We start from the raw sequence: 17,400 nt of genomic DNA, 5'->3' as shown, positions 1-17,400 counted from the left end.
TTCCCTCCCCCGCCTGCGGATGAGAACCACTGCTATACAGGACGCATAGCAAACGGGAGGTATGGTATTTTCCTGGCGAACCGTTGATCGTAGAGGTATGCTTCCAGTTAGAAAATGTTTCCAAATAACGTGTATTGTAGTCACATAGAACCGCCCACAACCTGCGGACGGATGCAGAGAGCAACTTACTTCCGTTACTTCAAAAGAGGCAGGCCGCCGGGCAGCTTACGATGATGTTGTGCGGTTACAAATACAAATACAACGCTTCAACAGTCGAAATGCCCAACGAGGTGGCTGAGGAAAAGATGCCCTTATCCAATATGCATGGAAATAAAAAGTGTTTATTCTCAGCCTATTGTGTCGATGAGGAGTTGTCGTTGCAAATATTCATCACGGCGTGGTATTGCAACATTCGGTTCGGGTAAAAAAGAAAAATTTGCATTTTTCAGACCCACAACAGTATCCATGTTGTTACTTTCTTTGCAATTACGTTCGTTCTATATCTCCTCAATACACTCCTCACCGACCTGATTAGTACATTTGTGTGCGTCAATCGATTCAATTCAATGAATAGGTAGTAAAGATTTCCGAATGACAATGGAGCTTTGTTTCGGAAAGAATTAAGAAATATCGATGTTTTTTGGTGAAAATTACAGAGTGGGGAAATCGTTTATAATGGCATCTTCTTGGTGCGCCGAAAACGAAAAAAACCTTTCGATAGTTATTAGGCACCTGAACTAACATTCTCCCTATTGATATGTCCCCTACAAAGCCACTTTTTTGATCCTCGGCACATTCACAGATCACTTGTTTTTGACCGGCACAGGAATATTTACAGATCACTTAAAACAAGAGTGCTCAATGCTTAGGAGACTGGAGGCCACTTACAGGATTTGAAAAAGTACAGCTGGGCACTTATGTGATTACAACAGTGCGGCGAGTCACTTTTCACTCAAACAGTGAATCACTCTGTAACTCACTTGGTAACTCATAGGCTAGGTCCCTAAGGGCCGTATTCACCGACATGGTTTACCCTTATAATGTTCAATTAACGAGATATACAAAAAAACGTGTGTTCTTTATTTGTGGTAACTCTCGGAATGTATTTCCCGTGAATATGATGGAGGTGGGGGCGACAATAACTATGAAAAACACAATCGGGCTAAGCAATTTTCTGTGAAAATTACACATTCAAAGTACAGTTTAACGGATTATTCCTGCAACAATAACGATTATTCAGTGATAATCAAGTAAGGGCTATTCATTTGACAGGGTTCCCAGCAAAATCCGCTTGATCATTTCCCTGACTCTCCCTGACCAAATTCAAAAATTTCCCTCACCAAATGCACGTACACTGTCACACGCATATATAATTCTAAACCATCTAATATCTCTAAATCAGTGATTCCCAACGTGGGCGTTAACGTCCCATTGGAGGCGATGGAATGTTCCAGGGGGCGGTAGAAGCTACAGGTATAACATAGGGTCCTATGGGTTAGATTGCGTTGGGGGCGATGGGTGAAAAAAATTTCTGAAGGGTGGTGATGGGCCAAAAAAGATTAGGAAACTATGCTCTGAATTATAGTCGACCCCCTTCCCCGTATTCGTGGGGGTTACATTCTGGGGATGATGAAAATATGGGAAATTGCAAATAACTGAAACCATAGATTTTTTTGTTTATCTTGTTTATTGTACATCATGAGAAGAGTAGGGTGGGTAACTCAAAATTATAAAGAAATGTAAACGAGGGTGCAGCGATTGATTTTGCAAAATTTTCGTTCAGTATAAATTCACTGAAAAATATCATTTCAATACGTATAAAGTGTCTTGCTTCTAGATGAGAGTTGAAAACTCTGGGGGTAAGACGGGGGAGCCACGAGAAAAAAATATGGTTCGAAGGGGGCCACGGGCAAAAAAAGGTCGAGAAACACTGGATTAGTCGATGACAAGAACCAACGCAAACAGATGTCGTGACAGTGATCAGTTAAAAACCGGGACGTCTGGTCACCTTTTATAAAACTAGCAAAAAAACTTCTGTTTTGCACTGGATGATACGTTTTTAAATATGACCACTTATCGAAACTGCTATATATTGGTACAGTGGAAACTTTCTTAACGGCCCACGGCACATTTACAGATAATTTAAGAGATACGTAGTACATTTACAGATCACTGAAATAACCCGAAGCACATTTACAGATCACCCAAATGACCCGAAGCACATTCACAGATCACTAAAATGACCCGAAGCACATTTACAGATCACTAAAATAACCCGCTTTTAAAAACTTTTTTATGGAATATCATTCACACTTTATTTGTTTATAATTATTAAATTATTATTCATAAACTATAATCAGCATCAGAAACTAATAAGTTCGTGATGATTTATTGATTCATTTAAAATGAACTTTCACTTGGTAAAAATCCGAATTGAAAACTTTTACAAGCGTTTTCTGGACTTTCCCCAACTCGCTTTGGTAAAACCCGAGTCTTTGGGATTTTACTGTGACATATAAGCCGCAATAAGTAATACGATGAAACACGGACAATTTAGTCGCTAAACTTTCACTCTGGGCGTTTTATTCCTCAACTTTTTCATAAACTGACATATTCATTATTCATTAAGTTGCGTTCCCAGCTAGAGATGTAATGCATCAAAATAATTAGCTTCTTCCATCCAATACAATTATACACACAGTGGAGTCGGAGCCGGGGGTGCTGTAGGTGCTCAAGTACTCTTAGTAATTTGCAGTGGCGTCGGAGCAGGGGGTGCTCGAGCACCCACGGAAGTTTGTAGAACGGGTCCGAGCACCCACAGAATTGATTCAAAAATCGAAATTTCCTACATGAATCTCAAGACGGGCACCCACAGGTTCGAAACACTTCCGACGCCCCTGGTAATTTGTGGGATGAATCCGAGCACCTCCAGAATTGATTCAGAAATTAAAATTTCCGATATAAAACTAAAGACGAGCACCCACAGTTTAGAAACACTTCCGACGCCCCTGCATCCACATAAGTTTCATGTTTTTTAAAACCGAAGCCATTACAGAGTTTGCAAATGATAAATTTCCTATAGCAAATGGTAAAAAAAATTTCTTCTACCTTAACTACTACCAGCAACAGCGCAACACTAACGAAGACTGACGAAAAGACAACCTGACAAAAACTTTTGCAAAAACAATTTTATATAAATCTTTTATATAGTGTAATGTAGTGCATTTCCTTTATAAAATAAATATTATAAAAAAAATTTGAATATACAAAATTTATAAAAGATCTTTGCCAAGTTTTATAAAAGAAGTTTTATCAAACTTTTATGGTGTAATACCGGCTTACGCTCTGACCACTGTAATAATTGCGGTTATAAAACTCCTGTAAAATTAAGCATATTTATCATTAAACGTCGCCAAATATGTTGGCGTAAATCAACAATCGTGCCAAATGACAAAGACAATATCCTGCGAGCAAGCTCTAGTGAAGATAGAGGGAAAAAACCTTCTCACCACTCCCTATTTACTGACGTCATTAAATGCTGCTTTTTTATTGGTTGCTGGTTTTAGGTCTACTGCAGGCTAGAACTCCTTAATATACTCCTTATATGAAGGCGTCTTAGCCCGCGCGTACGTTCAGATTCGGTGAAAGCCGTCGCCATTGACATCTTTCCGACGCCCAATCCAACCCCCCACCACCGTTTATGTTTACTTTGACTCTCGCTTCTTTATCACAACATCGGTGGGATTGAACTGAAATTCCTCATCGATCAATCAACAATTTGACTGTCGTTTGAAGACGTTGCAAACTGCATAAATTACAGGTGAGTCTCATTTGCATCATCGCAGATGGTAATCGTGAATTTTCTTTGCCAGTAGATGATTTCTCTCTCTCTCTCTCTCGTCCCATTTCGATATGCTGCCATCTATGAGTAAAAAAAAGTACTTCCATGATTTGGGACTTAATTGAGGTTACCAACCGTCCTCCTTTTTGATGTCGTTTCAAGCTTTCCGTTTTTTACGTTTTGGGAAAAAAAATTCTCCCCTTTTCCTCTTTTCTGTGTGTGTGTGGTTTCCGGAATTTTTTTTTCCCCCACTCTGAAACATATATTTCATATGGGGTCATTGAAGTATTACGTCAGCATCGATGGAGGGGGGGGGGTTTCGGATGATGCTTGCGTCATCAACCACCCTTCATCAACAATATTGCATCTTACTCGGTGCGCTGAAAACTGGAAAAAACCTTTTGCTAGTTTGTGGGCACCTACACTAACGTTCTTCCTAATGATCATGGCTCCTCGATTAGGGAGATGTGATGTCATTAGACCATGATCATTAAGGCCCCCGTTTCTTGTTTTTTTTCACGCTGTAAATTCAACATAAAGGGGCCCCGCGTAAGATACTGGCCTGGGGCCCTGCTCCAGGATGTGGGGGACCATGCTAATGACAAATCACAGAGCCACTTCAGCAATCTCTAAATGTCTCGCGGATCCAAGTGATCAGGAAACGTGCCCGGGCGCTTAAGTGTTCTAGAATTGTGCCACGCATGATTTAAGTGATTCATTATTATGCCGCGGGGAACAGCTTCGGTATAGGGGACAGGTTGGCGATTTTCGGCGCCAAATATGTCCGACGACTCCATCAGAAGTCGCCAAGGCCGTTAGACACATTACGAGCGCCGAAAAAAAAAATCGCCAGCATAGAAAACAATATGAAAAACATCATGAAACACAAGAGAACTGGAAACGTAAATAACAGCTGAATTGAGCGAGCATAAAAATGCTAAAACCAACAAGCATAATTATAATAAAAAAATAATTATAAATTAAAACCCGGACTCTCTTTCCGGGAATCCGGGTTCTTATAAATAAACAACGGTAAAATAAATAAATAAAATAATAATGATGCAGGGGCATCCTGCATGTGGAAAAGAATAAATATTGGAAAATATTAAAGGTACAACCTGAGGGAAAATATATCCAAAATAATTCGGAATTCCAATAATTCCAATTAATCCGACACACACACTACATCATATATACGGAAGGAAGAGAAAATATGAAGAACTATCCCAACGGTTTTTCAAAACGCCGCGGCTATAAGGTGACGTCATTTGGAAGAAAAAAAGAGAGAGAATAGAATGGAAAAAAGAGAAAACCAGTTTGAAAATGGCAGTAAAACCCGTTTGAAAGACGCGCTAGGACGCTAGGAACGCGGAAAAACAACCACCAGTGCCACTGCCTCGCAGAATTCTTCGAATATTCTGGAACAACGACAACCCAGCAGAACAACAACAAACCAGAGCGCGCCAACGATGGCAACTTATCGCCGGAAAAAAGTCGCCAATTTGGCGTGTCCCTTATATCGAAGCTGTACCGCTTTTGCTTTTTTTAGCGGTTCTGACACCGCGGTTTATTTTAGAGTTCGGAAAAATGATTGTTGTGACCGTTTTTATTGGTCGGAATTGTGGCGCCATCTATCAGGAAAATCGGGTAAGTTACGTCACTGAGGGTGCCCGCTTTTCTTTCTCGGTTTGTACACCTAGTAACCCTAGACTTCATGGAAATGAGAGAGGGATAGAATAGGATCCTTCTTTTTTTATTAGGCTGACTATATTTCTTCGAAAGAAAACGGAAATTGGGATTCCAAATACGGGACATCGCCAAAAATGGTACCAAAAGTAAACAAAAGTTGTCAAATATTGCTGAAAATCATGCAGAAATAACAATGGCGGGAAATGGGGCATTGCTGCAAATTGCAGTGCATTCATATATAATTGCATGAAATAAAACGTTCACCGAGACAAATACATAAGATAAATGTTATTTTTTATAGTTGTCATTATCATAATATAATTTATGAGTTGGAAAGGGATTTCGACCTTGCCCTTCAATAAAGTCAAATAGGCTTTGTGCAAAAAAACAGGAAAAGAAGGACATTTATGCGAAAAAAAAGTCGGGATGGCCAGAAAAAACAAGAAAACCGGGACGTATGGTCACAATATTCATCATAGATACCGAATTTCAATTAAGAAGCTAACAATCAATGATTTTACATAGTGCAGTGAGTTATAAAAAGCTTATTAATTGATGTGTTTTCTCATTTGGGGAGCGCAATTTTTCAGAATTTTTATTATTCCCGAAATTGTTTCTGAATTTTTATTATTCCCGAAATTGTTTCTGAATTTTCATTGTTCTTGAAATTATCCATACGTCATCATTCGAACTGAGAATAAATGTTTACGCTTCGAATACAGTGAACGCTGCAATATAACACACCATGGAAAAGACTGCTTCTTTTTCACACATGTATGGTCAGAAAGGTATACCGAGATCATACGAAGGTGAAGGGGTCTGTTGCTTGAACTTGAACTACCAGACAGATACCCACGTTAATATTCCTTACGGAACCTCTAACGTAAAGGGTATCTGTTGGAAAATTAGCAACACCTTCCCCAGCCCATCAAATCCATCCACCCTACCCGATCAAACATGAGAACACTTTTTCAAAGTACATGGGGGGGGGGGGGACTTAAAATATATATAGTAATTTACAAAATAATGTGAACATTAAACATTTGTGGAAGCACAATGCACGTCACAGTTCAGTATGTATGAAAAGGGTGGGGGAAAACAAAGGTGGGGGTATGAAAGGGTCTGTTGCTGCCAGAGAGAGACATACATATATGTATGTAAACGTGTATATATGTATTAAGGTAAAAAACCAGTAAAACCTAGGTTTTACCAAGGCGAATTGGTAAAAGTTCGAAATACGATTGTAAATGTTTTCATTTCTGACTTTTACCAAGTCAAAGCCTGTTTTTAATGAATAAATTAACCATCGTGAACTTATTGCCATTTATTACTTGATTAATAAGTATAATTATTTTAATGGTTATAAATAATAATTAACAAATATACTGATTGCCATGAATTAATAAGTTTCTGACACCAATTAATTAACTATTACAATTAATTAATTTACTCCTGACCCTGAAAGCAGTTATTAATTATTATCAAAAATGTAATAATTAATCTATACTCCGACTATCAATAAGCATCATGGCCATCAATCGATGGTCAATTGATTCATTAAAAACGGGTTTTAACTAATCGGAGTAAAGTAGTTCGGTTATTCACGGCCACCCCCGGAACGTAACCCCCGCGAATACGGGCGGGGGCGACTGTAATCCACATCAAATTTTCATTTATGTAAGTTGTAATGTTTCGCAGTTTATGCTAAAAAGATAAGTGACTGGGTTGGCGGCTCTTTTTGTGATCATCTTTTAATTTTTCTTGCAGGTAAATGGAGATCGTCATCAAATTCTGTAGAAGAAAATTAGCAATTCTGTGAAAGTGAATCGACTGCTAAAGCTTATAGGAACAATATCGAGTGAAAGAATAACACAATTGAGGGGAAATTTTCCGTTTTCACTTCCACTTGATCTTTCGATTTGTTTTAAGACATTGGTATGGATGAGTTATCTTGCGTGACAACAACCGCAACAGACACTATAAGTGAAAATAATTCAAATGACACTTTTCCAATTAAATCATCGAAGAAAGCCTCTTCCGCTGGTGAAGTTATTACAAAACAATCAAGCGCTTTCGCAATGAGTCACATGATCGACGTTGATGAGAAGCTGTCACGAATGCCAAAATTAGAAAAACATGAGGGGATTGATATACTGGAAATGCCACCGGAATGTGATGTTTGCAACGAGTGCTTCCATTTGAACTTTCCGATAAATAAACTCAGAAACGAACAAGAAGACGTTCAAGACAACACTAACATCAATAAAAATTGTAGGTATTGTAGTAAGAAGATTCCGAGTAGGTCTAAGATATTTAGCAAGAAAAGAGAACACGCTGGAGGAAAGCCACACGAGTGTGAACTTTGTGGTAGGAGGTTTATGCGCGCGTGCAGTTTGACCCTACATAAAAAAATCCACTCCAAAGAAAAGTCACAAGATTGTGAACGTAGCAGTGAAAAATTTACGGGTTCGCGTAGCTTGACCCGTCATGAAAAAATCCACTCTAAAAAAAACCAACTGGAGTGCGTGTTTTGTAATAAGAAGTTTTATGAAAAGGCTAATTTGAATCGTCACATGAAGGTTCATGACGAAGAGAGGCCGTATGAGTGCGAGGTTTGCGGTAAACGCTTTAAGCATAAAGCGAGTTTTATTCCTCATAAAAGGCGCCATACTGGAGAGAAGCCATATGAGTGTGAATTTTGCGACAAAAGGTTTCCGGATTTGTCCAATTTAATTCACCACAAAATTGTTCACACCAAAGAAAAGCCACATGCGTGCGACTTATGCGATAAGAAGTTCCGGACAAGCACTTCATTACGCTCGCACAGAAGAGTCCACACTGGAGAGAAACCGCATGAATGTGATTTATGTGGTAAACGATTTGGATCGTCGTGTGAATTGAAGATTCAAAAAAGAAGGCACACGGGAGAGAAGCCGTATGAGTGCGAATTTTGTGGCAAAAGATTTTCGGACTTGTCCAATTTAATTAACCACAAAGTGGTCCACACCAAAGAAAAACCACATGAATGTGACTTATGCGATAAGAAGTTTTCGAGAAAGTTTGAATTGGGTATGCACAAAAGAGTTCACACTGGAGAAAAACCGTATGACTGTGATGTATGTGGTAAAAGATTTGGGTTTTTGAACAGTTTGACAAGTCACAAAAGGGTTCACACTGGAGAAAGGCCGTATGAGTGTGATGCTTGCGGTAAAAGATTTAGAGAAAAGATAGGTTTAGAAAATCACAAAAGAGTGCACACTGGAGAAAGACCATACGCGTGTGAGTTTTGTGGTAAAAAGTTCAGAGAACAGTCTAGTTTAAGGCGTCACAAAAAAGTGCACACTCGGGAAAAACCACATGAATGTGATTCTTGTGGTAAAACTTTCGCGGAAAAACAACATCTACTCAGACACAGCTTGATCCACACTGGGGAAAAACCATATGAGTGTGAATCTTGCGGCAATATGTTTCGCACAAAATCTACTTTGAACGGTCATAAAAAAACCCATACAGGAGAAAAACCACATGAGTGCGTGATTTGCGCTAAGAAGTTTGGGCGTGTGTCTAGTCTGAACAGTCACAAAAAAATTCATGCCGCAGAAAAGCCGTATGAGTGTGAGCTTTGTAGAAAGACATTCTCAGATAGTCGTGGATTAAGAATGCACAGTAGAGTCCACACCGGAGAAAAACCGTATGAGTGCGAGTTTTGTAGTAAAAAGTTTTCATTATGTTCCAGTTTGAAAGTACACAGAAGAATTCACACGGGAGAGCGGCCACATAAATGTGAGGTTTGCGATAAAACGTTTTACGATCTCTCTCATATAATTAAACATAGGAGACTCCACACTGGAGAAAAACCCTATGAGTGTGACGAATGCGGTAAGAAATTTACATGCAGTTCGAGCTTAACAAGTCACACGAAGCTTCACACTGGAGAAAAACCATATGAGTGCGAACTTTGTGGTAAAACATTTACGTCTAGTTCTAATTTAAATAGGCATACAAAGGTGCACACAGGAAAGAAACCATTTGAATGCGAGTTGTGCCACAAGAAGTTTCGTCATAGCTCCTCATTAAAATGCCACGAAAGGTCACACAGTGAGAAACTCTCATATGAATGCGACGTTTGCCACAAAAATTTTAAGGAATACTCTGATTTAAGCAGACACAAAAAGGTTCACAATGGCGAAAATCCGCACGCTTGTGAAGTTTGCGGTGAAACATTTTCTCGCAAGTCTCGTTTAAACAACCATGCAAAGTCCCACAACGAAGAAAATCCATACGAGTGTGACATTTACAAAGAAAAGTTTATGGAAAGCTCCAGTGTCAAGGACCACAAAAAAATCCACTCCATAGAAATGCCATATGTGTGTGAAAATTGCGGCAAATCGTTTGCAGTTAGTTCCAGCTTGAAAACACACACGATGATACACTCGCTTGAGAATGTCCATGACTGAGTAGGTTAACTGTGAAAGATTTTTCAAAACATTGTAGTTTTGAAGGAACATTTGTAAATGGGTCTTTGAGAACATTTTCGGATGAAACGACGGGATTACACTATAAAAGTTTGATAAAATCCCTTTTATAAAACTTAAAAAATCCCGCCAATAAAACTCATAGGTTACATTCGAGCAAATGCAACCGGTAATCTTATTGGTTGAATTTTTCAAGTTTTATAAAAGGACTCCACAACAGGCAAACTGCCCAACGAGGTGGCTGACTTAAGAACATCATGGATCCCCGAGCCATTTTTTGGAGGCCCTACCTACTACTGCTACACCACACATGCACCCCGCCCACAACCCCCAACTAATCGGTACATACGGCACAGCAGCTTCTGCCGTTTCATTTCATGAAATTACTGAAAATCCTACTAGACACAATACCTTAAAACTAATAAACAATAAACTAATAATAAATCCAACATATACGTACTGAGAGCCATATTTATTGAGGAAAAAACAGACATATTATTGTGAATTTTTTTCCATTGAAATCACTGAAAGCGAATGAAATTATAATAAAAAAACATATAATTTAATATTTTATTGTCAAAAAAATTGTTCCGTATAGTACGGGCTGTATGGTCAAGGTTCGGCGGAGCCTTTCGGTATTTATTTAGTATTTTTGGAGCAGTGCAACTAAAACTTTTTTTGTGTGTGTGAATAGAGTTTTAGTTGTTTTTGGCACTTGATATTCGATACTTAATCTATTCGAAGATCTGTTTCGATTCTTCATTCGCTATAACAAATTTTATTGTTCTGTCCATATAGTTTTTTCATTATGGACTCGGTTTTGTTTTCGTTAGTGGGAATCGAGCGGGAAGTGGTTTTTGTTTTGTTTTAATGTCATTGACAAAGATAACGTGCTTAAAATATTTAAAGAGAGAGAGCGTACAATTTTGACCATGTTGTCTTATTTCAAAGACTGATAGTGTTTGGCTGTTTTGCCGTAACTGCCCCACAGCGGTTGTTCGATTTTAAGAAATTGTTCGAAAAAAGTTGCGCGGCGTACAACATCCAGTACGCCGTTGGTTATCCAGAGCTGAATGTCGCACCATAGGGGACTTGCAATGGGAAGAAGGAGATGTCCCGAAAGAAATAACCAAAAGAAGCTCGTGACGATATAATAATAATAAAGATGTTTCTTTTGGCCCTCTGGCGGAGAGAATTTCCACGGGAAGAGCACCCGAGCCAGCTGTACTTTTTGAAGTCCATTAAGTGCCTTCAGTCCCCTAATGATTGAGCACTCTTGACTTAGGTGATCTGTAAATATACCTGTGTCGGTCAAACAACTGATCTGTGAAAGTGACGCGGATTTGAAAATGTGTCGCGGGTTGCCCTAAGTGATGTGAAACTGCACTGCGGGTCATTTAAGTGATCTGTAAACGTACTGCGTGCCACTTAAATGATCAGCACATGTATTTTGGGTCATTTGATGATATGTAAATGTGCTACAGGTCATTTCAGTGATCTGTAAATGTGCTTCGGGTCGTTTTAGTGATCAGTAAATGTGCGTCGGGTTATTTTAGTGACCTGTAAATGAACTGCGTACCACATAAATGATCTGTAAATGTGCCGTGTCCGTTAAGAGAGTTTCCACTGTACCAATATATAGCATTTTCGATAAGTGGTCATATTTAAAACGTATCATCCAGTGCAAAACAAGTTTTTTTGCTGGTTTTATAAAAGGTGGCCAGACGTCCCGGTTTTTAACTGATCACTGTCAGACATGTGTTTGAGTTGGTCCTTGTCATCACCTAATCAAATCACGGCTTGATGACCATATTTCGTTAGAAAAATGTGAATTCTATCAGAAGAAAAATACGGGACATCACTGAGAATGTTAGCAAAATTACAAACTGTGTTAAAATTTATGAAAAAGGGGCGAGAAATGACGGGACAGGGGAAATCGCGGTGCATTGAACTGTAATTTACCGAAAAAATGCTGAGCATGGGGCAAACACGCGAGATGAGAATTTAATAATTAAAGTCACGTAATTATCAAAATAGTTCGATTTATAAAAAATCACCTTCATTTACGATTTCAGTAAAATTTTCAAATTTGAATTAGCTTTGTTGTAATGAACGTGAAAATTGCATAAATGAAGTCGGGACAGTCAAATTTACGTGAAAGCACGGGAATGTCCCGTAAAATATGGGACATGCCGTTACCCTACTGATGATATGGCGTGAACTGGTGGTCCGTCGAATTGTTTCAAACGTTTTACTTTCCCTGAAGAGATGAAACAAAACGCTGATTTATATTTTCAATAGCATTTCCACGGTTGTCACAAAAGTGGCGTTCGCCAAATTTATTGCACTTTTAAAATTATTTTTCAATTAATGCTACTATGCTGCTATATATTAAGGATGACCATACGTCTGGTATTTCTCGGAACATCCCGTATTTTCACGTCATTTTGGCCATCCTGTGACTTTTTGGAAGATGAACCTTTTTTTTCTACGCACTTTCACACAATCAAGCCAACTCTGGAACTTTTATTCTTCATTTTGAAATCAAGTATTAAAACTATCTCTTCCCAACTCATAAACCATAATACGATAATTACGACTATCATAGAAAGCTAATACTAAATAAAGCGGGCACTTTAAGGGGATTCACCCCTTTTGCCGCTGCTGCCTTGACCTCAGAAAGAAATGGCGCGGTAATGGAGTTCAAGAACTTCATCAACATCTGCAGATCTCTGAATTTATTCCAGTCGGTGGCAAGCAAAGCCGCTTGTAAGTTTTGCACTCTTAATGCAGCTTTGGTGGCAAGGCGGAAAGGAATATCTTGAGGCTTTGTTAGATCAATTGTGGATATGATTGGATTATGTGTTTAGTTGGGGCCGATGAATGGCTCCAAATCAACATTATGCCTAAAGTGTTTGGATAGACCATAGAAAGAAAAAACGAGTAAAATCTTTTAGACTGCCTTGCTGTCGTCGGAATATTTATGCTGCTCCTGACCCCCCCATTACTAGCCGGCTTGCCGTCACGTCCGAATCAATCCGCAGCGCTATGATTATAGAACCGCATCAAGTAGCAAAAGGGAGTTCGATGCAATATTAGCACAAATTGGAAATTGAAATTACTCATAAAATATTACTGTCATCAAAATAAATCGACAAATTGTATGGATGAAATTCACTTCAAAATTAAATTATTTTATGTTTTTTTATCAATTATTTCTAAAATTTCTTCAAAAGTTATAAACTTGTTTCATCAAATAGCATTTTAATGAAATATAATAACTTTTTTACTTTTGATTAGCTTTGAAGAAAGTATTCTAGATGGCGCTCTTTCATACAGTGTCGGTTTCGGCAAAAAGACGTGACGAAGTGACATCTAGGGGCATAAATAATATTCACAATCTAAGATAAAATGATAAACCAAAACACAACTTCGATCATTTTTGTCGCACCACGTTCATTTTCTGCACTGACTGGACTGGACTCGATGACACGAGGGCTAACTAGACCGGGACCATAGACTAAAGATATAATAATTATTATTATATTGCTGCTCACGAGTTGTTAATGGTTGCTCCCTGGGGTAAGATGTAAAGTTGATGATGTGTGTGTGTGGTTTTTTTTTTTTTGTGGAGAAAATAAATGCTCCCTTCGAGGAACCCCGTATGGCGAACTATGTTTGCCGGGCCAGGGGTTAGTATCTCTTAGAAGGTGTTGCCGCAAGTCACAGTGGAATCCCAATTCCGCTATTGCGTAAGTTCCAGGTGAAACCAACTGTACTGTTCAATGTGAATGACTCTTACGGTTTGTTACTGAGAAATTCAATGACTAAAAAAATCTTTGTTAGCCGAAAAATTCGTAATTCGATCGAGACGTTCGTTAGCCGAGGTATCATTGTACTGCATTCAATTTTAAAATTAAGGTGCCCTTTTCCGGACACTCTGCATAATGAGTTGGTTTTTATTTAATTTTCTTCCCAATATTACTATTTACACTATTCACACAACTATAACCCTTAAAGCATCAATCCCGAGATATCTCGTCATCTTGATCTGCTTTACTTTGGTCACCAAAATAATATGTCGTCGTCTTGAAAAGCTTTTATTTTGACATTGACGAGCCCAAATAAGTTTTGAAGTTGTTTTTACAGTCAAACATGTGGGGAATGCTCGCATTAATACAACTAAAAGGGATACTAAGATGGTTTAATCCACTGATCTTCATTAAATAAGAAACAAAATAATACAACAAAAACGTCAGTGTGGGAGGCCACGTCTGGTCTCACCCACGTACACGTCGACGTCTGCCTGAGCTCCGTATACATCGTCAGAGGGCGCTCGTATATTACCGTGAAAGATAGGACGTCTTCCTTCCTACATCGGCCATTCTGATCTGTAGCATGCGCCCTCGCATGTGCAATACTTATACATATAATGTACACACATATAAGCAAATAGGCAAAAACTTGCCAGGAAAAAAAATGGACATCAAAAAATTAAAAAAAATTCGGCAATATATGGTTAAACGGCAATAATAATAATTATAATAAAAGGCATCTTAGAAATAATAATCACTAAGCACATCCGCAAACAAAAAAAAATATTGACTCATAACCAAAAATTAAAACACGTCAAAATAAAAATCAGCGACAAAAACACATCATGAGAAAAATTATCGAAAATTGGAGAAAACGCGCTGAAAGAAAGAAAATATATATACATAAACACACAAAAAAAATATTACGTAAGTTTCGAAATAGCACGTCTATAGAAAAATGATAATACGCCTAATCATGAAATAACACGCTCATAATCATAATAATCATCTATCATTCATGGAAATACGAAATCAATAGGATCATGAACAAAAAAATCAATCGCATTAAAATGAAAAAGAAAGGAGAAAAAAAAATGTATACACAATGAAATCAAAAAGTCAAATATTCATATTATTGTGACAACGTCGTTCAGTTTGTATTTGATTGGAGGTCTTCTACGATAGTTATACGTCTTTCTAACCTTTAACATATGTTTGAAGTTTTTACTGGACGTCGGCAGATGTCCAAGGTGATTGGTATGGTAGGTGTTCGAAGGGGTATCGTCTTTTTGATGGGTATGCAAACTATTCGGTTTGGCAGTCTTTCTGTTAGCTTTTCGGGCAGCTTGATGAACACTGTTGGATATCCGAAAAGATATAGCAACGGCCAAAATTACAACGAAGAGGTATGCTGTAACACTTATATATGAGAAATATTTTAGAGATAATAGCAAGAGTAACACCAACACAAACACTATAGCACTTTCTTTCACATCTGTCCAATGCATCAATTCGGCAACTAGAGAGAAGAAACAGCAACAACTTTCATCATCAGTGTTGTTATCAGGTTCAACTTCCATGACGTCGGATGCTGTTGAATGTTTCACCACCTTCTCGTCATCCGTGTTGATCATACGTCCAACCAGCTTATCGCACACAGGACTCATCTCTTTCTCATCATCAATATCGTCTTCAAGCGAATCAAAGAATTGTTCTTCATCAATATCACGTTCGATGAAAGGCTCTCTGAGAGGATGGCACATCGGTTTGTCGTCTGTGACCGTGAGGCAAAGTTCAGCATTCGTAGTTTCGGTTTTAATAGGCACATCAGATGGAAATAATTGATCACCGTCAGTTTGGGTTTCTTTCGACGCTAAGGGCGAAATGTCAATTTTAGGGTTTTCTTCAAATATCGCATAAACGAGTGGTTTATGTGCATCGTCAGACGTCTGCTTCTGAAGGTTGGAAAATATCACACCATCGGGTGTAATAGTGAGTTCGGCTTGGTTTATAACATCACATCCTAGGATAACATCAAATATCATGGAGGGATTCGGCACAACGTGTATCTGAGCAGTAAGTTTCTGATCGTCGATAGAAAGCGTCGTTTCAAAAGAACCAATGACACGAATTTTTGAATAACCAAATCCAGTAAGAACACTAATATTCGTTGTTAGCTTTGGTGATCCCAGATGGATCCATGCATTTTCTTTCATGAGAGTCATTTGACTTCCTGTATCAACTAAACATCTTATTTTAGTACCCATGAGTCGAACATCTTTGCACATTACATCTAGCGGAGTAGCTTGGTAGGTATTATTTACGTCAGCGGCATAATGCAAGGATTTTTGGATGGTTTGTGGACACGCGTCAGATTTGTGACCAAATTCAGAACAGGAAATACACTTTGGTCCTCGATGTTTCTCTGGACAGAGTCTAGAAATATGGCCATTTCCATTGCAATTAAAACACGTGATCTGCTTTGATTGCCTAGGTGTATGAAAGTTTTCAAAATTCGGGTTTGGCTTTTGACTGCTTAATTTCGGGTTACGAATGTGGAACCGATTGTTTACGTCAAGAGTATTAGTTGGATGATGGAATCCAGTTGAGGATCGGCTACGGCTTGTTTCATTAAAGACTTTTTCATACATCATTAATTTCGTTTTGAATTCGGCAATCGTCTGGCACCCATAGAGTAGAAATTTATTTGCCGGTAAATCAGAAATACCGTTTATACAATATTCTATAATCGACGCATCATCGATAATACCATTGCCATGGCTAGCTAATTCTCGAATAGCTATAAAATATTCGGAAAGGGTTTCTGACGGGCGCATTTTCCGTTGTTGAAGTCGTCTGTGCAATTCGGCACTGTTTATCTTCATGCTAAATTCCTCAAGTAGCGCTCCCTTTAATGTTTTCCATGTCGTTAGCCCTCTTTGAGACTGGACGAACATTTTCGCGGGGCCTACAAGGTTTCGTTTCACCAGTATGATTTTTTGTTGTTCAGTTAGGGAGGGAAAAAGCGAAAAATTCTCCTCCACTTCCCCGATGAAAGCATTCACACCATATGTATCTTTCCCCGAGAAAGACCTCATCGTCTCTTTCAAGTCGTTCAAAACCAGCCAATAACTTCCGTCTTGACAGCTTTGATGGTTTTCGAAGGGAGGGTTCGGAATCGTCGTCACAACAGCATTTTTGTTTACATGCAGGGGATCCCGTGGGGTGAACGAGTCTCTGTTCTGCTTAGCGTGAGGGTGGATACGTGGTGGGGTCGCGTCGGTGTGGAGTGGGTGTTCTTTTTTCTTTCCATGAACTGAAGCCTGCGATATGGAGGTTTCGGCGTCGTCATCATCATCATCATTGTCCTCCTCTGAAGTATTATTATTACTATTATAATTGTGAAAGTCTTGCACATTCGACAAAAAATTAAAAATTTCGTCGCAAATCTGTTCCTTTGTTTCGGGAATTTCCAAATGCAGGGCATTTCCGACTGAAATTAACTGGGACAAATTAAATGATTCTAGGATTATTTTTTTTCTTTCGGGAACATCAACATTCCAAGGAAATCCCTTGAAAG

At 38.6% G+C, this 17,400-nt stretch overlaps 1 protein-coding gene across 1 annotated transcript; it reads left to right on the top strand.

The window, feature by feature from the left end:
- The first annotated feature begins 3,663 nt into the window (after positions 1–3,663).
- On the top strand, positions 3,664–10,584 carry LOC149065074 (uncharacterized). Its single transcript, XM_089254503.1, has 2 exons — positions 3,664–3,820; positions 7,298–10,584. The coding sequence occupies exon 2, from the start codon at positions 7,468–7,470 to the stop codon at positions 9,985–9,987; it is 2,520 nt and encodes an 839-aa protein (XP_089110629.1). The 5' UTR covers positions 3,664–3,820; positions 7,298–7,467; the 3' UTR covers positions 9,988–10,584.
- Positions 10,585–17,400: the final 6,816 nt, after the last annotated feature.

Source organism: Pholcus phalangioides, unplaced genomic scaffold (assembly GCF_987345545.1).
Source record: "Pholcus phalangioides strain wild (caught in Gottingen) unplaced genomic scaffold, Ppha-v1.0 ptg000041l_1, whole genome shotgun sequence".
In the NCBI taxonomy this organism is placed as follows: Eukaryota; Metazoa; Arthropoda; class Arachnida; order Araneae; family Pholcidae; genus Pholcus; species Pholcus phalangioides.
This window is presented reverse-complemented; position numbering and strand designations above follow the sequence as displayed.